This window comes from Chelonoidis abingdonii, chromosome 26, assembly GCF_003597395.2.
Source record: "Chelonoidis abingdonii isolate Lonesome George chromosome 26, CheloAbing_2.0, whole genome shotgun sequence".
Lineage (NCBI taxonomy): Eukaryota > Metazoa > Chordata > Testudines > Testudinidae > Chelonoidis > Chelonoidis abingdonii.
In genome coordinates, this window is record NC_133794.1 from 674,637 (window position 1) to 699,835 (window position 25,199).

The 25,199-nt window shown below is 44.5% G+C and overlaps 1 protein-coding gene across 9 annotated transcripts in view; it reads left to right on the forward strand.

The window, feature by feature from the left end:
• The window catches only part of EVI5L (ecotropic viral integration site 5 like), a 99,059-nt gene that overhangs the window by 8,438 nt on the left and 65,422 nt on the right, over positions 1–25,199 (forward strand). For 8 of the 9 annotated variants that reach the window (XM_075061185.1, XM_032781423.2, XM_075061186.1 and 5 more), the window contains exons 2-4: positions 9,792–10,018; positions 21,197–21,386; positions 21,792–22,016. In XM_075061185.1, coding sequence (XP_074917286.1) covers positions 9,837–10,018; positions 21,197–21,386; positions 21,792–22,016 — 597 coding nt within the window. In that variant the 5' untranslated portion in view covers positions 9,792–9,836. Of the gene's footprint in view, positions 1–9,791; positions 10,019–14,068; positions 14,137–21,196; positions 21,387–21,791; positions 22,017–25,199 lie in introns of those variants that run through there. The other variant, XM_032781422.2, reaches the window with a different exon arrangement.

Here is a 25,199-nt window from a genome sequence, read left to right on the forward strand (position 1 = left end):
AAAGTCTTTGAGTAAATCCTCGTTATCCCCATGTATCAGAGGGGTGCCTGTTATCTGGATCTGTAAAAGCAGCCAAAGAATCTGTGCCTTAAACAACAGACGTTTTTTGAGATGACTTTTCGTGGGTGAATACTCACTGGTCAATGCATGTAGTGGAATTTCCAGGCAGGTATAATAGCAAGAAGCTAGGATAATGAGGTTAGTTCATCAGGAGGATGAGGCCCTGTCTCAGCAGTTGAGGTTTGAAAACGCAAGGAGAGGAAAACTGGTTTTGTAGTGGCAACCATTTGCACAGCTATGTAATCCTAAGCTGATGTGCAAATTGCAGATGAACTGAACGCTCAGCAAGTTCTCTTTAAGTCTGTCTGAAGTTTTTTTGCATTGCATATGCCACCCTTTAACTCGGCCAGCTTCCTTTACACATGTTATCATGTCCGACGTCTCTATAGTTGGCCAGGAGTTGAAGCTTCCTACAGTTTTTGTATATGCCATTCCTATATCTGATTGGCCACTGATCCTTTTCTTAGAGACTGTCCAGTATTGGGATGTACATAGCAAGGGCATCTGGCAAAGCGCATATTACATGGTGACCGGCGCGTGAAAATGAACCTAGTGGGCTGATCTGTTGTCTTATGGGTCGCTGTGTAGAAGACAGAGTGATTGAGGTTTTGCTGATTTTCCTGAGCTAGATACTATGTGCGTGTGCATACTGGTAAATATGTTTCAGGTTGTCTGTGGGCGAGGACTGGCGCCATCAAGGCCTAGTGAAGGTGGATCAGCCGGAGGTGTAGACCCTGATGATCGTTGAGAGGTTTAGCTGGACTTATGTGTATGCCATGGATCGCTACTGTTTCTTTCTGGGTTTGTCTGAGTAGGAGGTTCTGGGTACACTCTGATAAACAAAGACTATAATGCGCCAACTACAACAGTTTTTCCTCCTTCGTTTTCCACCATCAATTGCTAGACAGGCACTCATCCTCCCTGACTGAACTAACCTCATTATCTCTAGCTTGCTTGCATATATATACCTGCCCCTGGAAATTTCCACTACATGCATCTGACGAAGTGGGTATTCACCCACGAAAGCTCATGCTCCAAAACGTCTGTTAGTCTATAATGTGCCACAGGATTCTTTGCTGCTTTTTCTGTCTATTCCCAGGACAATAAAAGGGCAATCTTTCCCACATGTTGCCTGCACCAATGTACCTCACCTCTGCCTTGGAGGTAGCGCTGGGTGTTCAATTTGTCTGTCTGTTCTGCCCTAGCCTCTCTGAGACTGTCTACAGACCTGTTACATAACATCAAATGTGATAGTGGCTTGATACAACACAGGGCTGCTGAAAACTGTACAGGCCCCCAGCTCATATCATATAATCCCCTAAACAGCCTTCAGATGGCTGTTACTTTTGGTTACTATGGTCAGAAATGGATTTGAACCAGCAACCTAGAGGAGCCTACATCTTGGATGATGTAGAGCGGCTAAATTAAGACACTGTAAACTTCAGAACTAGGAAGAACAAAGTGTTTTTTTTTTTTTTTTTATTCTGAGCACTTGTGGCAATGTTAGATATGTGGATTGGACAGTCCTACTAAAATGAAGGGTTTATTGTATTAAATATATTCTTATCCTTCTCCTTGCCTGAACATGTGGTAATTCAACCAGCTACTAAGTTAACTTGTGGAATTGTGGGTGATAGCTGCTAATGGTTAACCGTACTGGTATGAATAAACCAGTAGCGGTTTAATCTTTGCATACCCCATGCTATAGAGTTCTGATGTCCTTGCCTGTCCCGTGGTGGAAAATTTGAGGGAAATTTTTGTGTGTGCAAAAGGTCATGTCATTACTGTAGAACTCTAGGCATTGCAATGAATTTTAAGCATGTTATCAGAAGGCTATCGGTCTCAGTGTGTGTGTGTGTTTCTGCTGGTGATGTTAATAAGAGAAAGGAGGATGTGTGTTTAAAATTACGATTCCAGTATAGGCAATACTTGCTTCTGAAAACGTGTTTTTGTTCCCGAGAGATATAAAAATAAGATCTGTTCAAAACAATTTAAGGAAGATTTTATAGGCTGGCTGAATCTATGCAAATTTACTTCGACTGTTATTTCTTAGGCATCACAGAATAGTTCAACAGAACCATAGACAGTAGAGAGGTGATCTTTTCACTGTAAATGGTATTGAAGACTTCACAGAGAGTTCCGTGAAGCCTTCAGTATGGCTCTCCTGCTTTATTTTTGAGCATAGAATTTAATAATTTACAGAAAATCGTAACTGTGCAATGGAGCAAGAGTAGTAGTGTCAGTTGTACTGGACCAGGCTGAAGCAGATCATGGAGTTGGAAGCAGAATTGCTCAACCTTAATCTAGGTCTTAGGGTTTTTCCTTTTTTTTAAAAAAAAAAAATTACTAACCAGTTCCTTATAATGCAGCCACTTCTGTTAACAATTTAATTCCCATCTTTCCTCGAGGGCCAAGCAGCTATGCCCTTTAGACTTGAAATGTTTAGGTTAAACTTTGCTGAACTTCAGTACTATTAACCTAACAGTATGATAACACTATACTCCAAACTGAAATAAGTTACGTTATTATGAGGTGTTGTCTTACTTTATCCACTCTTTCTGTCTGGCTGTTCCAGGTTTTTAGTGTGTTTAGTGTGCCCACTTTCCAGCACCGGCTCTAGGATTTTTGGCACCCCAAGTAAAAAAAAATTTAGGTCGCCCCACCCCAGCTTCACCCCTTCCGAACCCCTTCCCCAAATCCCCAGCCCCGCCTTCTCCCCCAGGTGTGCCTCATTTCCCCTCCCATTGCTTTTTGGGGGCCCCCACGACCCTCCACCCTAGCTCACCTGGATGCGCTGCCGCTTCGGTTCTCCCCCCTCCCTCTCAGGCGAGGGAGGGCAGAGAAGCGGAGCAGTGGCACGTTCAGGGGAGCAGGTGGAGCAGAGGTGAGCTAGATTGAGGGGCACGCAGGAAGTAACGAGTGGTAGAGGAACCACTCCCCGCTCCAGCTTACCTCCGCTCCACCACCACCACCTCCCCCAAGCGCCCCGCCGCTTGGCTTCTCGTCCCTCCCAGACTTGCTGTGTACAAAACAGCTGTTTTGCCCACAGCAAGCGTGGGAGGGATGGGGGAGAAGTGGAGTGGCAGTGGCACGCTATGGGGAGCAGGTGGAAGCGGAGCAGAGGCAAGCTGGGGCCACGGCGGGGGCACGCTTTCCCCGTGCCCTGGAGTCGGCACCTATAATGGCCGGTGCCAGAATGCCGCCCCTAGAAATGTGCTGCCCCAAGCACCTGCTTGTTTTGCTGGTGCCTGGAGCCGTCCCTGCCACTTTCCTTCTGATGAAGGGTTGGAAACTGTGTAAAATGCCACTCCCTGGCTAGGATAGTCAGTTTCTGACAATTTAAAATTATAGCACAACTTAATCCTTCTTGAAGGTGACCAAAGCAAGCATCTTTCACAATTGGCAGTCCCTTATTCCTGTTCTGATGGCATCTGGTTTGCATTGAGATTGCATGTAAATAAGGCATATTAATTATTAAAAATACCTTGTCTTCCAAAACCCTGTTTCTCAGGATGGTTTGGTTGTTTCTCTTCTCAACTCAGAGCTGTTTATAACATTTCTGTTACTGTTCTGTCCTCTGGTAGTTACTGCAGGTTGCCCTTACTAGCAGTAGGCACCATCTTGTGCCAGGAATCAAATTAGGGTCCTGCAAGCTCAGTGCCATCCCCAATGTAGCACTGTAGCTTTTGAAATGTCATGATTGATTTGGTTTTCGGGTTGCCTTTGTCATGTGTTCCTGTTTGTTTATGACCTTAGCCTATTCTGTAAGGCTGAAGGTGAAGCCTTTTCAACCACACCTTTTGAGCAGTGCAGGTATCTGCTTATACCTGTCCTTCTCACAGGGTTGTTACCTGTAACAAAACATATTTTATTAATGTTATAAACAATTAGCTAATGAGTCCTGACCTTTGATTTATAACCAGTTACATACTATGCTAGAATCTGTCACCTAATCATACTCCTTGCATAATCCCCATTTTTGTAACAGTGAATTGTGTAGTGATCATGATTATTCAGAGTTCATATGGAAACATGAAAGAGGTGTTTGTGTTCAATTGATTACAAACATGAGTGGGTATAATTATGAAGAGTTTTTTTGGTATCATGTATAATTTCCATTGTTATTAGGAGCTGTTAAACCAGATTTGCTCCTTGAGCTCCTCCCCGGAAGAAGACTGAGAAATGTACAATGGCAGAGGCATTTTTGCATAGTGACAGGGAAGAGATGATCAAATGCTTCACACCCAGCAAGCATATTTGCAGTGAAACCTTTTTAGATCTAAGAATGAGAAGCAGGATTTTGGCACTGATTGCTACAGTGTACCTTGTAAGTGCCTCTTCCTTGTATCCAAACCTGCACATAGCTGCCAGTTGCCTGTTGTAACAGGGATGCTCAGAAGAGCTGGGTGTGAAACAATGCTCAATTAACCCAAGAGGCATGAGGGATCACTTATTAATAGGCACTAGAAAATGTTCCCTTTTAAAAGTGTCTGAGCAGAGTCGCTGCATTGTTCATGGTGGTAAAATTAACTTTGCGTTTTTCAGACATGGCGCTTCCAGTCTGTGGATAATAGTTGTCATTTTACAGTAATGTCCTGGTGTCAGCAAATAAATGCGGCTGAGATTTATAAGAACGTCATATTCTTCCTGTATTAAGGGAAAGGGGGAGAAATTGAAGCACGTTACATGTTTGCAGCTGACAAATAGCTATAAAATTAGTAGGAGGCAACATAATTTATCACTAATTAATCAGCCCTATTATCATAACTAAGACAAGACATGATGGATTTCTAGAGGACTACACATTACTGGACAGAGGTTGATACAAAAGATGGAGACACCAGTTAGGTCCAGAACCAGTGCCTTACTGAGAAGCTCCGCTCCACCACTTCCAGCTACTGGAGGGGATGAGGGGAGGTCCTTCCAAGGACTCTTTTTATTTATTTATTTTATTTATTTTATATACATCTTTATTTTTCATTGCCCTTAGCTGATAGATATACCACATTTTGAAGCCTCTTGCTTTCTGTTCTCTCCGCAGATCCCAAGCTACTGGAAGAGATGAACTCTTTCTTTCCCCTTCCACCCACATTCCAAAGCCTCCTAAATACTAAGGGAGGGGTCTTCTGTTCTATCCTTCCTCTAGCCTCGGTGGTGGTGGTGGTGGTGGGTTTTTTTGGAGGGGGGGAAGAGGGGGAATGATGACAAGGGGGATGGTTGTCCCTCACAAATAGTATCACTGCTTGCGGCTACAACAGCCTACGTTTTAATCTGATATTATTGTCAGTTTCCTGGCTGTCTAGAACAACCATGGTGAAACTAGGATGAGTCTTGTTAATTTCACTTTGCTGCTTGTTTGGAAAGCAATGGGCAGGGAGAGATGTACCAGATCTCTGCCTATAGTCTCAGGGAAACAGCCTTGTATGGCTCCACTTTTGGAAGGTTCTCTGCAATAAATGCAAGCTAAAAGTCTTGTGACCTGATTTTCAGAAGCACTGAGTACCTGCAGCTTTCACTCAACTCAGTGGGAGCTGTGGCTGCACAGCACCTGTGCAAATCAGACTGATGTGTGTGGGGTTTTTTTTCTTTAAATGAGTGTTTGTGCTCAGCAGAAATTGATGCTTAGGTCCCCTTTGCCCACCATGGTCTGCCACTGATTTAGATGCATCTCAGTGCTACAGACCTGATGCTTCAGTGTAATATACGAGCCTCCTTGGCCTTATTTCAGTGTTTTATCCCCAGTATGAGAACAATATACTGAGCTCCTTTGTTGCGTTCTGTACTCCTAAGCAGTATTGTGAACCTGCTGTACTTACAAAAACTTTTCAATATTGTGATGTCTTTCTTTCCTGAGGTATCCATACACTCTATTGGTCTTCTCAAGTTTTTGAGCTCAGTATGCCAGACTCTTCATCCTAATTGGTAGGGTGACCATATTTTCCCAAAGGGAAAACAAGACACCCCACAGGCCAGCCTGAAGCCTCCCCTCCCTTTCCTATGCTTCCCCGTGCAGGACCAGCCTGAAGCCCTCTCTCCCCCTGTGCCCGGAGCTGGCCCAAGACTCCCCTGTGCGGGACTGGCCTAGCGTAAGCTGCTCTCTTGAGCCCTCCCTCCTGCAAGGGGCTGGTGGTTTCACTCCTCCTGCACCCCACCCCAGGGCTTGCACCCCACTTTTTTGGCAAAACTGATGATCAATTGGCAAGAGCAAACAGGATAAATGCCCAATTTTGCCAAAAAAGTTGGGACAGCCGGGATGAGGTTTAAAAAATGTACTGTCCTGGCCAAAATGGGATGTATGGTCACCCTACTAATTGGGTAGAGGTACCCAAATTGCAGGTTAGGGTAGGGCAGAATGAGACCCTCTAGCATTCCTTATGTAGTTCTGTCGGAGTCTAACATCTCAGATCTTCATGTGTGGTTTTCAGTGTCTGTTTCAGCAAGTACCTTTTGCCATAAAGGTAATACAGATACAGGCTGCACAAAGTGTTGATACAGAAGTATTCTCCTCCTAAAAAGGTGTAGGAAGTGATAGGGGAATTGTAATGGCAGATCTACCAAAGACTTGATTGTTAGAAGTTGTCAGAAAGGGACAGCAGCCCTGAAAGCGTTTTCCTGTCAGAGCATTGTTCTGATTTGCCCCCACTCACCCCCATCTGTCCCAGTGGTGGCTAGTACACTGTTCCTCCAACTCTTTCATTGTGCAGACCTCTTTGACTTGTGGACACATCTGCCTTCCAACCATCCTAACCCCACACTCTAGCTGGTTTTAAAAACATTTTACTCTGTATGCCATGAGGAAAGGCCACTTAGTTGACTACGTGTGGAGTGTACTCTTTTAGATTTCATATGAGGGAGACTTGTTGGAGCAACATTGGAAACCTCTATCAATCACTTGGCAGTCAAAATATCTTACTTGATTTCCATACCTGTGTGGAATGCCCTAAATAGTTAACTTAGGAGACATTGATGCAAGCTTGTTAGACTAAGAGCAGCAGCACAGAGGGTTTAAAAATATACCTGAGCAGTGGGGCCAGGTTGAAGGGATAGCTGTTTCTGTCCCTGGAAAGTGCAGTGCTCTGCCAGCTTGAGATCAAACTTAAGAAAGGGTATGCGAGCATGAGGAAATATCCTTCTGCATGCTACTAATGTTTGTGACACACAAAGTAGACTCTGTGGACTGCTCTGTCTCAATCACTCTAGTCTTGCCCTCCCCTGGGAGGAATTCTTCTGTAAAATATTGTATTAATACATAATCTAAACCACATTTTAGTAACGTCAAGGCTGACACCAACCAATAAAATTAATTCATAGCTAAGGCTGCTATTATGTCTGTCACCATTCAACAGATCATCTCTGAGAAACTTGACCAAGGTTTTTAAAATTTTAAATTTACAAAATCCGTAGATGGAAGGAATTCTGTGGGTGGGTATAAACTAGCTACATGTGACTTCCCTCTGTCTTGAAAAACTTAATTCAAATTGGCTTGCAAACGCTATTCTATGTCACAGAAGTGTTGTCAGGATAAATATGCTAACTGTTGAGGGGCACTCAGATATCATGGTAATGGGAGCCATCTAAGTACCTAAAATAGATAGTAGGGTCTGCAGCCATACATGAATTTAGGTAGTGATCTTGTCAGATCTTGCAAGTAATGGGTCAGTCCTGGTTAGTATTTGGGTGTAAGCCATCTATGGAAAACCCATGGTGCTTTAGGTGCTGTCTCCTCTGAGTCCATGTCCTACCAGGATGCTAAAACATTGTCCATATTCAAAGTTGCACCCAGTTTAACTATATATATGATTTATTTTTTTTTAAAAAAAACTAATTTAGTTAAATCAGTGCCATCAAGAGTTAATACTCTTAAATCTCAGGATTTATCAATTTGTGAAAGATAAACTAGAATAAAATAGAGTGAGAATTTAAAGCAGATTAACTATTCTTGGTTAACTCCATGTGTGGATACAGTTATTCTGGATTAAGACTGCCTGATTCCAAATTAGCTTAATCCAATTCAGAGAAACTAATTTGGAATCAGGCACTCCTATTCCAGAATAAGAGTGTCTACACATGGAGTTAATCAGCAATAAATATTTCAGAATAACTCCTTGTGTGGACAAGCCCTAAATCTGGTTTATTGACTTAATAATTAATTTAATTAAGCCAAGTTAATCTTAATAGACTTTAAACTGATTTAAATTTAATCGTGGCTTATGCATCAATTTATGTAAATTGGTTTTTAAACAACATAAAATTAAACCTGTACAAAGGGGCAGTTTGTTGCTGGAGATGTGGTCCTTTCAGCTCACCCTAAAAGCTCCCTTATGGTGAAAGACTGCAAAGAGTGGGTGCAAAGTCTGGAGTCTTGGGCCTGGGAGAGACCATGACAGACGGCATTGGATGAGGCCAACGTGGACATGAATCTCTGCAATGAGTAGTTGACCCGTTCCTAATGGAAACAAAGGGGCATGAGACTAGACCTGGAGTGCTGAGTTGAAGATAATCTACTTTTCAGTCAGTACAATGTTGGGGTAGCATTAGGGCTGTCAAGTGATTTTAAAAAACATATTTCCGATTAATCGCACGGTTAAACAATAATAGAATACCGTTTATTTAAATATTTTTGGTTTTTTCTACATTGGCAAATACATTGATTTCAGTTACGACACAGAACACATGTACAGTGCTCATTTTATATTTATTTTAGATTACAAGTATCTGCACCGTAAAAACCAAAGGTGTTTTTCAGTTCACCTAATACTTAGTCATCCAAGTTAACATTGTTTTGATGTTCAGTTGCTGATCAATTAGGGAACATGCTCGTTTAAAGTTTTGAAATGCTTCCATCTAACGTCGTTTGGCAGCCGCCTGTTTTGTCCACTGCTTGCATGAAGAGCAGCCCATTGCAGCTAGCTAGTGGGTGGTTAGAACCAGAGTGGACCAGCAGCCCCCCTATCAGCTCCCCACTACCCTACGTTCCCTGTGCAGCAGCTGTCCCTCCCCCCCCACTGCCATGTGCTGTTCCTGTTCTCCATCTTGGAGCTGTTCCAGAGACTCCTGCTTGTTGTACGTGGGGAGGGGGAAGAGGGAGGCTAATGTCAGGGTGTCTCCCCCTCCCTCCTGCTCCTGCACCCTGCTTATCCCATCTTCCATAGAGCCAGGGGGTGTGGGGAACGACACATGACAGAGGGAGGGAGCTTCTAGGCAGTAGCTGCAGTCTCAGTAAGCTGATTTAATTAACAAGGCAGTGTACCTAAGCCTGAGGTCAGCTACTTAAAGGGGAAATGCACATTTTTTCTCACAGGGGGTGTGTCTCTGTCTGCCCTCCCTCCTTTCCTGCTGCCTTGCAGAGTGTTGTGAGAGTTAACCCTTAAGCACTCAGTCAATTGCTAGTTCATTTAGCAGTAAGCCATTCCCTGGGAAATATCCCACCCTCTGACTACTTTGCCTCAACCAAGCTTCACAATCATCATCACTGTGTACCAGTATTAAATTGTTTGTTTAAAACTTTTGTGTGTATGTGGAGAGAGAGACTGTCTGTCTGTTGTGAAAAAAAATTCCCTGGAACCTAACACCCCCTCATTTACACTAATTCTTATGGGGAAATTGGATTCACTTAACATTGTTCGCTTAAAGTTACATTTTTCAGGAACATAACTACAACATTAAGTGAGGAGTTCCTGTATAGACTCTGGTGCTGTCCATGTGTATTGATGCTGCTTGTTCACTTCCAGATGAAACTTTGACTTTCCTGAAGGGTGTTCCTGTGGATTTTGCGAATGAACATCCTTGATACCCTCAGCCTTCCTGAGATGGCAAGTCCGGCAGTCAGCCCAGACTCTTCCTCCCACGAGGCTCTTTCTTCTGTCAACTCTGCACCCGCGTGCTCCCCCACCTCAGATTCAGAGAACCTAAGCCCAGATGAGCTGGAGCTGTTGGCAAAGCTGGAGGAGCAGAACAGGTGAGGGAAGCTTAAAGTTCTAGTGTATCCAGTTGCTGAGGAGGCCAAGGCTGATAGGTGGTAATTTAGAATCCAAGAAGTCTGTATGTGCTGTAGTGTGCAATGTGTCATCACCTGTGTCTGAATTGTAGTGTGAAACCACCAAAGAACAATACTGCTAAAGTGCTCCAACAATGTATCTCAGCCCTGACCTGGAGGGATTGCCCCTTCAGGTGAAAGGACAACTTGTCTTGTAAGGCCCATACCATCCTTAGCCTCACTCCTGACTATCAGTAAGACATCAATTGTGACTGACACAGTGTTGTGCTAGTGGCAAGTGTATGCAAGATTCCTTCCCCACCACCAACAGATCACTTGAGAGATCCCCCTGCAGCCAGAAGATAAATGGTAGTGACCAAGAGTTTTTACCAAACTGGGTCACTTTTTTGCTTCAGTGATCTAGAGGTGAAAGGCCCCATATATTTCGGCCAATCACTTGAGTTACTCTGTCCTGCGGATCGCATTCTTTCTGATGTTTCATCTATCTTGAGGTGCCTACTACTTGCTGCATAGTAGGTGTTGTTCCAGTTAGGTAGCTGTTTACAGAACACCTCCACCTCACACAGTGAGACAAATTATCTGATCTGCAAAACTGGGGGCTGGACATCTTTTCCCGCTCTGCCTTTTAATCTGTGGTGTGAGGCAAGTCATTTCACCATTCTGTGCCTTGTTTTACCCATCTTGAAAATGGGGGATAATAATACATACCTTCCCCAAAGAGGGATTGTGAAGCTTAATTAGTTTGGGCCAAGTTCTGCCCTTGGAGACGTGCACCTGAGTCCCCTTAAAGTCGGCAGATGTTACCTCTGAGCATCCAAGGAGAAAAATTGGCCTGTAACATTTGTCCTGGGACAAAAGATCTCTGGATAAAGGCAATGGCATCCTATTTCCTGATTAATATCTGCCTCATCTTCAGTTTCTGATGGGAATGATTCCCTTGTTGGTTCTGTGTTTTTTATAATACAAGTGAACGTGTTCTTTAACATCTGACCCAAACGCGAGAGGTCTGGATGCTGGAAGTGTAAAGAGCCTTGCTCAGCTCAAGTTTGCAAAACAAAGAGTTAAGGGAAGGCATCAATTTCCCTATGAGATGTGAGTGTTTCCACAGCTTGTTCTTTTTTAGAATGGGGAGACTTTTTGGTGTTTACACTCATGGTAATTTAGCTCATGGCAGCTGGAACTTTTTTTGTCAACTGTCCATACAAATAGTTGTTGATGATTCTCTGGGAAACAAAGCAAATAGCTGCATTTTAACAAAGTACAAGAATGTTGCTGACACCTTGTAATCTGCAGCCTGTTGGAGATAGGGATGTAAATATTGTTTTAAAATGTTAACTGTGTACATGTAAATGATTAAAATTGTATCTAGGGCTGTCAAGCAATAAAAAAAATTAATCATGCGATTAAACAACAATAGAATACCATTTATTTTAAATATTTTGGCTGTTTACTACTTTTTCAAATATATTAATTTTAATTACAATACAGAATACAAAGTATACAGTGCTTACTTTATATTTGATTACAAATATTTGCACTGTAAGAAAGATTAAATTGTATTTTTCAATTCACCTTATGCAGGTACCGTAGTGCAATCTCTTTATCATGAAAGTTGAACATACAAATATAGAATTATGTACCAAAAAACCCTGCAGTCAAAAATAAATGTAAAATTTTAGAGCCTGAAAGTCCACTCAGTCCTACTTCTTGTTCAGCCAATCGCTCAGACAAACAAATATGTTTACATTTGCAGGAGATAATGCTGCCTCCTTCTTGTTTACAAAGTCACCTGAAAGTGAGAACAAGTGTTCTCACTGCACTGTTGTAGCCGGTGTTGCTAAATATGTGTGCAAGATACACTAAAGAGTCATATGTCCCTTCATGCTTCAACCACCTTTCCAGGGGACATGCATCCGTGCTGATGATGGGTTCTACTGGATAACAATCCAAAGCAGTACAGACCGACACATGTTCATTTTCATCATCTGATTGAGATGCCACCAGCAGCAGAATGATTTTCTTATTTGGTGGTTTGGGTTCTGTAGTTTCCATGTTGGAGTGTTGCTCTTGTAAGTCTTCTGAAAGCATGCTCCACACCTTGTCCCTCTCACATTTTGGATGGCACTTCAGATTTTTAAACTTTGGGTCAAGTGCTGTAGCTATTTTTAGAAATCTCACATTGGTGCCTTCTTTGTGTTTTGTCAAATCTGCTGTGAAAGTGTTCTTAAAACAAACATGTGCCGGATCATCATTCAAGACTGCTATAACATGAAATATATGCAGAATGTGGATAAAACAGAGCAGGAGACATACAGTTCTTCCCCCAGGAGTACAGTTACAAATTTAAATGATGCATTATTTTTTTAATGAGCATCATCAGCATGGAAGCATGTCCTCTGGAATGGTGGCCGAAGATGAAAGGGCCATATGAATGTTTAGCATATCTAGATTGTGTATATACCTTGCAACAACGGCTACAAAAGTGCCATGCGAACGTCTGTTCTTGCTTTCAGGTGACATTCTAAATAAGAAGCAGGCAGTATCTCCTGTCAGTGTAAACAAACTTGTTTGTCTTAGCGACTGGCAGAATTAGAAGTAGTACTGAATGGACTTGTAGGCTTTAAAGTTTTACACTGGTTTGTTCTTGAGAGCAGTTATGTAACCAACAAAAATCTGCATTTGTAAGTTACACTTTCAGGATAAAGAGATTGTACTTCACTACTTGTATGTGGTGAATTGAAAAATACTGTTTGTTTTTGTTTATCATTTTTACAGTGCATATCTTTGTAATAAAAAATAATATAAAGTGAGCACTGTGTACTTTGTACTCTGTAATTGAAATCAATATTGAAAATGTAGAAAAACATTTCAATTGGTATCCTATTGTTATAAGTGTGATTAATCACGATTAATTTTTGAGTTAATTGTGTGAGTTAACTGTGATTAATTGACACCCCTAATTATATCGCTTAACCGCTGGGGCTGAGGCTGGTGCGACTGGGGTTGGGGTTGGGGTTGGGGCTGCTCCAGCTGGCCCAGGGCTGAGTTTGCTCCAGCTGGTGCAGCTGGGGTTACTAGTTAGAGCAGTTAACCTGTAAGACTAATGCTTACCGGTTAACCGTTTACTATCCTACATCCCTAGTAGGAGACAGAGGGAGTTAGGATCAGGAGTTCCCAACCTTGTTACTAAGATGACCCACTAACTGCATCTTGCCTTTTTTCTGTGACCCACACAGGATCCAAATTCATGGGAGGGCCAGTATTATAAGCCAGCATTCTTCTACTCCTCTGCCAGCTTCTCCTCCTCCTTGCCCCACTGAGGGGGCACTGACCACCTTCAGCAACACACTTCATCCTGGCACTGCAACCCTAATCCCAGTCAGGTGCAGAGGGGAGGCCCCAAAGGCAGGGGTAGATTGGAGTGGAAGGCCACCCACGCTCACCCTGCAGCCAGGCCAAACCTGAGTCACACTGCAACCCCATGCAACAGCTCGCAACTCCCAGAGCAGGGAGCCAGGTTCACCCCCATGGGACAGGAGCTGCTCTGGGGTGAGCACAGCGTGTTCTTATTCTCCTATTGTTCTCTTCCCCCTCCCACCCCCCCCCAGGGTCTTCTCGTGACCCATTAATGGGTTGTGACCCACCATATGGGTTAGAGGATCTGTTGAAGAGGACTTTAATAAAGTTATTTCCTTAAAGTATCTGCCAAGGACCATTTGAAATAGCATCATGTGCTGCATCTTACCCTGGTAAAAGATGGTCCAGATAATTCTTGCTTCCAAAAAAAATCCCATCTCCTATGCTTCAATGCAAATTTCTAAGTTTAAAAATAATTAGTTTAAAACTTTGATCTTCACTGTTAAACGTGTAGTGGAGATGAGTTAAGCGAGTAATTGATTTATCTTCTACTCGGCCTTGGCAAGAAGCATATCCTGCTAACAGGAGATTCTGACCAAGGGCCCAGCACTACACCCCACGAGAACAAATGTGAATCCCTGTATGTGCACTCAGTATCAACACAGCACAATGTCCACATTGCCAACCTGAGTTCCATCCCCAGGCCTCTTCTCATTCTCCAGGTGAGATTTATTTTTTTTCCTGAATGTAAAGTGAATGGTTTTGTTAGTGAGGTCTGTTCTGATAAAACCATTCTGAGGGCACCAGAGTTGCTTTGAGGAAGTTCTGAGCTCCTGTATAACACAGGTCATAGACTGGGTGATCACAATGGTGCCTTTTAGCCTTGAAATCGGTGTCTGTTGGCTTTGCATAGTTCCAGCCCTGACCCCATAAATGCCATTTTCCTTCCTTTCATCATGAGTGGGAGGCTAATCTTCCCCCTGTAGCAGGAAGAGACTCTTGCAAACAATTCAGTCTATGATTCTCTGTCTTAAAGAATCCAGGCCACAAAGGCAAATGCTTCTAGATCTTTGACTGCGCTATGGCAAGGATGCTGCTGGAGGAGGTTCCTATCAACAGGGTGACATCTGGGGGATGCAGTTTGTGGTGGGGAGGGGGAGGAATTACACAGTGTGAGGAAGAAGATGAGGGACACTGACATTGTCAGGTACTGATCATCCTGTTTACTCAGACTTCCCTCTCCCTGTTCCTCAGCAGCCAATCAATCAGTCCATGATTTGATGACGCTGAATCAAAAAATGACAGCCAACCTTGCCAGCTGAACTTGAAAGCAGAAAGGTGCAGCTGTTGGTAGGATGACTTCATATTCAGAAAAGCACCAGATTCAATACTCTTTCCCATCTTTTAGAATGTCCCCTGAAACTATACTGTATCCCCTGTGCACTGAAACTGCCTCCATTCTGCTTCTCTGTGTCCCACTCAGCCCCATAATACGCCACATTCTTTTAATCAAGAAGGTGACTTTTCTTAAAGTAACATTGAGAATTTTTAGAAAGGGAGACTCCTTTTCTGTTCAGGTTCATTGCTGAGCTTAATACTATAGTAAGGGTAACTATTAGTCTCAAATTAAGAAGTCACTCTACACAGCCCTAGCTTGTGCTGCAGATAACAAAAGCCACTTTCATTATCCAGTTCTTGCCCAGTAGGCATCTGACTCTGTAGCTCAGTTGTAGATTTCCTTCCCTCTCTGATTGCTCTGAGGGGGCGCACCTGGGTGTCCCTGAGCACATCCGATTTTTAGTTGCTGAATGTTTAAAAGGAAACACAACCAGCTCTAAGCTCTATTGTCTGAGTGACTGGAGGGAAAATGCAGAATCCTGGTCTAGCAACTTTGAACAATGACTCTGTCTTCAGATGAAGTGGAAAGCAGAGGTCCTGTCTGCTTGTGATGGCTGCAGATCAATGGTAATTCTAGCAAGAGCGCAGGTGATACCTCTGTTGTCCTGGCCAGATTACAAATTGGGTTACTGTATCTTGCATGCTTAAAATTCCCTGTGCAGTTTAATTTAGCTCATCTTCATTTCCTGTCCTAAACTGTAACACAGTGTTGCTGTGTGCTGTTAAACGCCTGCTGTGTCCCATCCGGGGGTGGTAGCATTTCGCTAAAAGATGAAGAGCTCTCTTCTTGCTTTGCCTTTCAGTTTCCTTGTAAGAAAGACAAGTTGGGTGAGGAAATAAGACCAACTTGTGTTGGTGAGAGAGAAGCTATCGAGCTTACACGGAGTTCTCCTTAAGATCTGGGAAATGTTCTCAGAGTGTCACAGCTAAATACAAGGTGGACCAGATTGTTTAGCACAAGCAGTAAACACATTTCAAGGGACCATTCAAGGTGAAGTGGCCTGTTTACACCTCTCCAGTCATGGGGAATAGGCATTGTAATAAACCATAAATCCAGTGTCCATTCAGTCCATGATTTTGTTTGTGTTTTGCAAAGTTATGAATTTGCTTAAATTTCCCAGACCCGAAGAAGAGCTCTGTGTAAGCTTGAAAGTTTGTCTCTCTCATCAATGCAAGTTGGTCTTGCTACCTCACCCACCTTGTCTCTCTAATCTCCTCGGACCAATGCAGTTACAACAACACTCTGTAAAACACTTGGGTATCTTGAAATGTAGGGCCAGAATTTCAGCTGATTTAAATTACCCTGTTGCTATTGACTTCAGTAGAGCTATGCCGATTTACACCACATAGCCTGCAATTATATTAAATGGCCATGTGGTGGCATCAGAAGGGAATAATGATTTTAATGCTACAGTAGCCCCAGCCAGGGTTGGATCCCAATTGTGCTAAGTACCATGGACACACAGAGTGAAAGGAGCTCTGATTCTTCTTCTGATTCTTGCTCATATCTCCTATCATAGAATCAAAAGGTTGGAAGGGACCTCATGAGGTCATCTAGTCCAACCCCCTGCTAAAGGCAGGACCATTTTCCCTAAATAATCCCAGCCAGGGTGCGGTCTAGCCGGACTTTAAATAGCTCTAAAGATGGAGATTCTACCACCTCCCTAGGTAACCCATTCCAATACTTCACCACTCTCCTAGTCAGAAAGTTTTTTCTAATATCCAGCCTCGACTTCCGCAACTGCAACTTCAAACCATTGCTCCTTGTTCTGTCCTCCGTCACCACTGAGAACAGCCTAGCTCCCTCCTCCTTGGAGCATCCCTTCAAGTAGTTGAAGGTTGCTATCAAATCCCCCCTTAGTCTTCTCTTCTGCAGGCTAAATAAGCCCAGTTCCTTCAGTCTCTCTTCATAAGTCATGTGCTCCAGTCCTCTAATCATTTTTGTTGCCCTCCGCTGGACTCTCTCCAATTGTTCCACGTCCTTTTTGTAGTGTGGCGCCCAAAACTGGACACAATATTCCAGATGCGGCCTCACCAGTGCCGAATAGAGGGGAATAATCACATCCCTCGATCTGCTGGCAACACTCCGACTAATACAGCCCAGTATGCTATTAGCCTTTTTGGCTACAAGAGCACACTGTAGGCTCATGTTCAACTTTCCATCTACCGTAACCCCAAGATCCTTTTCTTCAGCACTGCTACTTAGCCAAACAGTCCCCAGCCTGTAGCAGTGCATGGGGTTTTTCTGTCCTAAGTGCAGGACTTTGCACTTGTCCTTGTTGAACTTCATGAGGTTTCTTGTGGCCCACTTCTCCAATTTGTCTAAGTCTCCCTGAATCCTATCCCTGCCCTCCAGCGTGTCCACCACTCCCCCCAACTTGGTGTCATCTGCAAATTTACTTAATGTGCAATCTATCCCATCATCAAGATCATTAATGAAGACATTGAATAGAACGGGCCCTAAGACAGACCCCTGGGGCACACCACTTGTTACTGGTTGCCAACTAGAGAGTGTGCCATTGATACCTACCCGCTGAACCCGTTGATTCAACCAGTTTTCTATCCACTTCACAGTCCATTCCTCCAACCCATACTTCCTTAGTTTGCTGATGAGAATGCTGTGGGAAACCGTGTCAAAAGCCTTACTAAAGTCAAGGTATACAACATCAACAGCTTTGCCCCCATCCACAAGTCCAGTCATCTCATCGTAGAAAGCAATCAGGTTGGTCAGGCATGATTTACCCTTGGTGAATCCATGCTGACTGCTTCTGATCACCTTGTTTTCCTCTAAGTGTTTCAGGATGGATTCCTTCAGCACCTGCTCCATGATTTTTCCAGGGATTGAGGTGAGACTGATTGGTCTGTAGTTCCCTGGATCTTCCTTTTTCCCTTTCTTAAAGATAGGTACTATATTTGCTTTCTTCCAGTCCTCTGGGACCTCTCCTGTTCGCCATGAATTTTCAAAGATAATGGTCAACGGCTCTGCAATCACATCAGCTAACTCCCTCAGCACCCTCGGATGCAGTTCGTCCGGTCCCATAGACTTGTGCACGTCTAACGTCTTTAAGTAGTCCCTAACCTGACCCTCTATCACAGTGGGCTGCTCTCCTCCTCTCCTCTCTGCGTTCCCCAGTGTAGTAGTCTGGGAGTTGATCCTGCCCGTAAAGACTGAAGTGAAGAAGGAATTGAGTACTTCAGCCTTTTCCATATCTTCCACCACTAGGATACCTGCCTCATTGAGTAAGGGACCTACACCATCCCTAGTCCTCTTCTTGTTGCTTACATACTTGTAAAACCCCTTCCTATTATCCTTCACATCCCTTGCTAGTTTCAACTCAAATTGCCCTTTGGCCTTTCTGATTCTATCCCTGCAGGCCCGAGCAATAATCTTATATGCCTCCCCAGTCATCTGTCCAAGCTTCCATTTTTTGTAAGCTTCCTTCTTTTGCTTCAGCTCACCACTGAGTTCCCTGTTAAGCCATGCTGGGCACTTTCTACGCTTGCTGTTCTTTCTGCACATCGGTATGGTATTTTCCTGTGCTCTTAGCATGGTTTCTTTAAAAAACTGCCAGCTCTCCTGGACACCCATCCCCTTCAGTTCAGCTTCCCAGGGAATCCTGCCCATCATTTCTCTAAGGGAGCTGAAATCCGCTTTTCTGAAATCCAGGGTTTGCGTTCTGCTTCTCTCCTTCCTTCCTTTGACCAGGGTTCTGAACTCTACCATGTCATGATCACTGCTGCCCAGGTTGCCGTTCACCCTTACTTCCCCGATCAACTCTTCTCTGTTTGTGAGCAGGAGGTCGAGAGGTGCAAAGCCCCTCGTTGTTTCCCCCAGCATTTGTACCAGGAAGTTGTCCTCAGCGATCTCCAAAAACTTCCTGGATTGCCTGTGCACTGCTGTATTTCTCTCCCAGCAGATATCAGGATAATTGAAATCTCCCATGAGAACCAGGGCCTGTGATCTACAGACTTCTGCTAGTTGTCTGTAAAAAGCCTCATCCACCTCTTCTTTCTGGTCTGGTGGTCTGTAGCAGACACCCACCATAACATCCCCCTTGTGACATTCCCCTCTAAATTTAACCCAAAGACTTTCAACTGGCTCATTTCCAGTTTCGTAGTGGAGCTCTGAGCATTCATACAGCTCTTTTACATACAGCGCTACTCCTCCCCCTCTTCGCCCCTGCCTATCCTTCCTGAACAGCTTATACCCATCCATGGCAGTGCTCCAGGTATGCGAGCTATCCCACCATGTCTCAGTTATGCCAATAACATCGTAATTCCCTGTCTGTGCCAGTACTACTAATTCTTCCTTCTTGTTTCCCAGGCTCCTCGCATTTGTGTACAGGCACTTTAAAAATTCAGCCAACTGCCCTACTTTCTTCTGCTGCTTATTTCCCCTGTTGCATCCTCCTCCTTGAATTGTCTCCTGGTGTTCTCTTTTCCTACACACCTCAGATATAAGGTCTCCAGACAGCTTCAGTTATCATAACACCCTGTCAAGGGTCATCACTTTCTGAATCATTCACCTTTTAGTCTGATAGCTTCTAGTTTGATCTCCACCCAAAGGCAGTTTTTCAAAGTTTTAAGTTTGATCAGAATTCCTTCAGGCCGGGGCATGAGAGTTCAGCAGTGGAGCAAGAATACATAAAGCCCCAGAGGAGCGTGGAAAGTATGTTCACTGATTAACTCCAGACTTCTGTTCTCCTCGGCAATGAAATGCAAACGCCCCTAGCATTAGGGTTGTCAGATCACAGGCCCAGGAATAAGTGAACTTGGCTGTGTTGTACATAGGCTGATGTCAGTTTATTCTTTCCCTTATGAAATGTAAACTTTAATGTGGTGTGTTCTAACAACATAACATTAAGGTTTACATTTAATCTATTTTTAAAAGTAGTAATGTGCTGAATAGCCCCCCACTTCCCCTCCCAGCTAGATTAAGAGGGGTATCAAAACAGATTATTAAAGTGACTTGCAAAAGGTGACATGCTGGAGTTCACGTTACCAGTTAATTCTGACAGTATTTAAAGGTTGGTATCTTCCTTTGAAACAGAAGACAAGAAGAATTAAAGAGCCTAAATTGGAAATTGACGGATTCTAAGATCCTCCCACAGGAGTACAGAGGGTTTGCCCTGGCCTCTGGTTGTACACCTTACTCCTGGGGGAATTCTGCACCACTGCAAAATGCAGAATTTTGCAGAAATTAATGTTGTGCATGCAGAATTTTCTCTCCCCCCCCCACCCCCCCTTGCCAAAAATGGACTGCAGTGCTGCTAGCCGCAGCTAAGGGCTGCTGGACCTGGCAGAGCTCAGCTCACAAACAGAAGACAAGGCAGGGGGAGGGAACTGGAGGGTTCCCTGCAAGCCCTAAAGGAAGGAGGCAGCAGTGCGCTGGAAACTGTGCAAGCCTGGGACCCAGCATCAGGCTGTTTATCCTTCTGGATCCCTGAGGTCTAGGGGTAGAGGGTGTGAATGCCTGGGCTGGGGGGTGGTGCCCACAGCTGGCCTCTCAAGGGGGCAGGCAGTGTGTGTGTCTGGGCTGGAGGGCAGGTTGCAACTGGGCTCTAGAGGGGAGAGGGTGTAATTGTCTGGGGTGTGGGGATTGCCCTGCAGCTGGCCTCCGGGGGGTAGAGGGTGAGAGTGGACTCGGGCGGGGGGGGAAGGGGGGTTTGCAGCTGATCTCTGAGGGGGGTGTGAGTGTCTGGGCTGGGATGGGACATGGCTGGCCTCTGAGGGGAGGGGAGGTGTCTGGCCCCCTGGCTGGGCTGTGTAGGGGAGGAGGCAGAGAAACAGGAACTGTGTTGTTGTAGGAGTTTAACTCTCTACTCCTGGGGGAAATTTTGCGTGTTTGTATTGTTACAGACATACTTGCTGAAATAATTGAAACTGGCATGATTATATAGTGTTGTTTTGCAGAATTTTTAAATTTTTGGCGCAGAATTCCTCCAGGAGTAAGTCCTGGTGTAAATTCCCTTTCAAAAAGCTCTATTGCAACTCTAGTTAAACTTCATTCTTAAAAGATCCCCTGACAAAAAATGTCTGTGTTCCATGGTGGAATCTTTGAGTCCGAATCACTTCCTGGAACACACAAACTTGAACTCTTATTTTTAAAAATAAAATGTAGTAACACATTAAATGCTCCCTCCTGTTTCTGCTCTTGCTGCAGAGGTTGGTGACTTTAATAGCTCTTCCAGAGGAGCTTTCTCTTTGAATGAGGAGTGTTAGCTCCCTGCATGTGATGTAGAGCATCGAGGGGACAGGCTTGCTCTGGTGGTCTTGCTGCGTGCCTTGGATGGTTGCTTGGTTGCCCTTGTGGCTTTGCTTCATGGAACTTGGGAAGGGGTGGCAGTAGCTCTGGTCTCACCATGGTAGTGGCATCTCTTGCAGGCTGCTGGAAGCAGATTCCAAGTCCATGCGCTCCATGAATGGCTCCCGCAGGAACAGTGGTTCCTCCTTAGTCTCCAGCTCCTCAGCCTCCTCAAACCTGAGCCATCTCGAAGAGGACACCTGGATCCTATGGGGGAGAATTGTCAACGAATGGGACGAATGGCGGAAAAAGAAAGAGAAACTACTGAAGGTGAGAAGAGAGAGCAGGTTAGTGAGAAATTTAGAGGCTGATAACACAGACATCCCCATCCCCACCCCATGCTCCTTCCCAGCAAAACCTGAGATCCTTTTCAGGATCAAAGGTGATTTGATTTCCTCTGTGGCAAGTCCTAGGACAGGGTTAGAGCCACAAACATTCTTTTCCTACTCGCCCCCATATCTGTCCCTCTCAATCACAAGTGAGAAGGGATGGGCCCTTTTCAGGGCTCTCTGCAGCATCCCAAACCCTTGCCCGCAAGTGCTTCAGCACAAGCTCATGCAGAGGATTGAACCCCACTCACCCCTTGTGGCACAAAGAGGGGCCATATAAAATACCAGGATTTTGAAACATTATCCCATGCTGCCTTGTGATCTGCCATACCTTGCTTTTCGCCAGGAGCTCATACGGAAAGGAATCCCACACCACTTCCGAGCCATCGTATGGCAGCTGCTATGCAGTGCCACAGATATGCCTGTCAAGAACCAGTATTCAGAGCTGCTGAAGATGTCTTCCCCGTGCGAGAAGCTGATCCGGAGGGATATAGCCCGCACATATCCTGAGCATGAGTTCTTCAAGGGACAGGACAGCCTAGGCCAAGAGGTTCTTTTCAATGTCATGAAGGTAAGAAGGAGCCACCTGTAATGGTCACATTGGAGGGCAGTATCTAGCATATGAGCAGACTGTGTATGTGAGCCATGGCAGCATATGATGCAAGCACTGCACTCAGAGTGGGTTACAGTCAGAAAAGTGACTCAGTGGAAGCTACATAAATTCCATTTCACTGTTTTGAACGCCAGGTCTGTGACAGAGTAAACTCTCATATGCAGGGAGTAGGGGTGATGAAAACCCCAAGCTCTGTAAGGAGCAAGTCTTACCAGGAAGTTGTCTGAAGACAGTTTGTGCTTACCTCAGGTTACCGTGTGATCCATCTCATTTCACTCACTGTTAGAACAGAGGAGGAAGCCTGGGCTATTAGTAGTCTTTAGCAAAGCATGCTGGGAGTCAGAGGAGTCTGGGCCCTAAAAAGTACAGGCACTTCCTAGTCAGGAGGAGGGAAAGAGAGCGCCTGAGGGTATTCTTAGTGTCCCCTGCCTGGTGTTATTCCTCTGTCTGAAGGACCTGGGAAGATTAAACCTGTGGGTATGTACAGAATAAGGGGTTGGAGAGGTTCTCTTATGTAAAGCCTTTATTGACTATGTATCAAAGATGTTGGAGGGCCAATATCACTGAATACTTCAAGAGAACTGGGCTACAGAGCGTTCTCCAGAGAGTATCCTCCATTTGTCTTCCCCATCATTTTCATAGTGTCCTGACCCATCAGTGAGAAGCTAGTGACAACTTCAGCCAGGGAACTCTCTTCTTCTTCCAACCCCTCATATCCTCCCCAATGATGATGTCTGACAGGATGAGAAAGACGTGTATCCAGCTGGCTCTGCTGTAACTTTATAGGTCTTGCAGGCCTAACAGGAACCTGGGTAACTGGTCAGTTTCATCTGACTTAGGGAGATTGTGTAAGAAGGGACCATATATATCAAGTTGTGCTTCTAGCTGTGAAGGTGTATTAAATGAAAACACCCTATCGACTGCAAATCACTGCAGCATGTTTTCCCCTTAAAACTCTGAGTGTGTTTTTGCCTGTTAAAGACACAATATGAAAGACGTTCAGATAAGGAAAATGGGCTTAGAAAGAGGGGGCTAATAAAACACCTGAGAAATGAGGCAATTTCCCTTTTAATATGTTTATCATTGCAATCTCAGGACCTTTGCCACAGCCTGGGTGTCAGTTCTTATCTCTTGTTGCATAAATCCAGTGGAGGGCTGTATACAGTGGTTTAACGCTCTTCAGTTTTCTCTGGTGAAATTATGGTTTTGGTGGCACCTTGATATAAAGTGTCTCAATTATTAAATAATGGATGAAAGCACATCCATTCCTCTACAATGTAAAGGTGTTGGAGTTTGAAGTCTTCTAAAGCACTTTGAGATCTATGACGAAAAGTGCTATGGAAGAGCTAGATATTCTCTCACCAAGAAGGGGTTCACCCCATGGGCAGCCACCATACAAACTTCCCCTGCCAATATGCTGCCTTGTTCTAGAAGGACTCTCGAGGGACTTCGGGGTCATCCAGTCTCCATAGCCCATAGTTGTCTCTGAGGCTCCCAATCAGAAGATCAATTGCAGTGATGGTTTCTGAGTGCACGGTAATCTACGACAAACCAATTGAGCCCACAAACTCACTTCCTGTGGCCTTGACACAAATCTGAGACTTCTGTGGAAACAGCTGGATTGGCTCCTTCAGGACTCTGCTATGGGAGAACAAACTGGATTCTGCCTCATGCCTGAACAGTATTGTTTGGTAAATTCCAACTGTAAAATCTCTGTTACTGGGGCCAAGGGTGGAGGCAGGGAGAACCCACTTGAACATCACCTCCCGGTGAGAGTTTGCCAGCACTGGTGGTTACTGAAATCTTAATAAACTTAGTGCTGGGAATTGAGCAGTTGTGATCTGGGAGCCCTTGAGGGACAGTAAATACAGCATCTCACTTTCTGTCCTTTAGTAGCCATTTTTTTTCAGCCTTACTTTCCAGAGGCTGCCTTGCATTAGTGGTATTACAAATGACGCCTTAGTCACAAACATACTGACCATTACCCGGGGCAGCTTAGATATGCTAGGAATATACAGCTTTGTCTCCATGTGCATTTCACAGCAATTCTCTTCAGCTTTCAGGTTGAGAATCTGACTTTGAGCTGTTTTGCTACGCAGGCAGGTTTCTTCCCTTACTGGGACATAACTCCTCATTCTCATCAGTGGCTGTGAGGGGCCTGGCTTAAGCAGAGAACAGAATCCTTTAAATGTTAATGGGACCTGATCTTTGATTATGACCTTCTGCTTGTTTGTTCTTTTCTATTTAGTTTTTTCTCATGTCTTGGAATAACTGTTGTGGGAAAGGCATAGATTGTCCCCACCCTTCCATTGAAGTTTTTTGTGGATTTAATTTAAATTTGTAGTGATAACTTCATTACATTCCAAGAAATCAATTCTTATGCAGCTGCAGAGAGCAAGAGAGAGAGCTGTTTGCGCTGTGGTTCTGTGACTGAACTCTCATTAGAATACACCTCTGCCCCAATAAAATGCTGTCCTCGGGAGCCCAAAAATCTTACCGCGTTATAGGTGAAACCGCGTTATATCAAACTTGCTTTGATTTGCCAGAGCGCACAGCCCCGCCCCCCTGGAGCACTGCTTTACCGCGTTATATCCAAATTCGTGTTCTATCGGGTCGCGTTATAACAGGGTAGAGGTGTACATGTGGCTGCAGTTAAATGTCCCATGTGTGTTTTGGCAAGTGCACTCTTTCTACCCAGTTGCTTTTCTGACAGTAACTGGATATTAATACAAGTTCTGTTTCTTATCAGACCCTGCTATAGACAGTTAATGCAGCTTTATGGTATTTAAAGCACTACATTTGCTGGCTGCAATCCCTGGGCACAGGAGAGCACATTGTAGGCAGGCAATTTAATCTGAGATACATTTCTCTGCATGTGTGTGGGCTAGGGGGGAAGGGCGGGCTGCACAGAAACACTTAAGCTACTTCCTGGTCCTAAAAAGCAGCATCCTCTCCCAAGTTCCTTCCTCTGGCCTCCAACCCCCATGACCCTTGGTTTTGTTGCCTTACTCCAGGCCTGCACAACATGCGGCCCACGTGGGCTCACTGTGCAGCCCGGGGGCGGTGAGTAGAGAAGCAGCGGGTGAGGGATGAGGGCTGAGGAGGTGAGCGGGTGGGGAGTGGCAGGGGATGAGTAGGCGG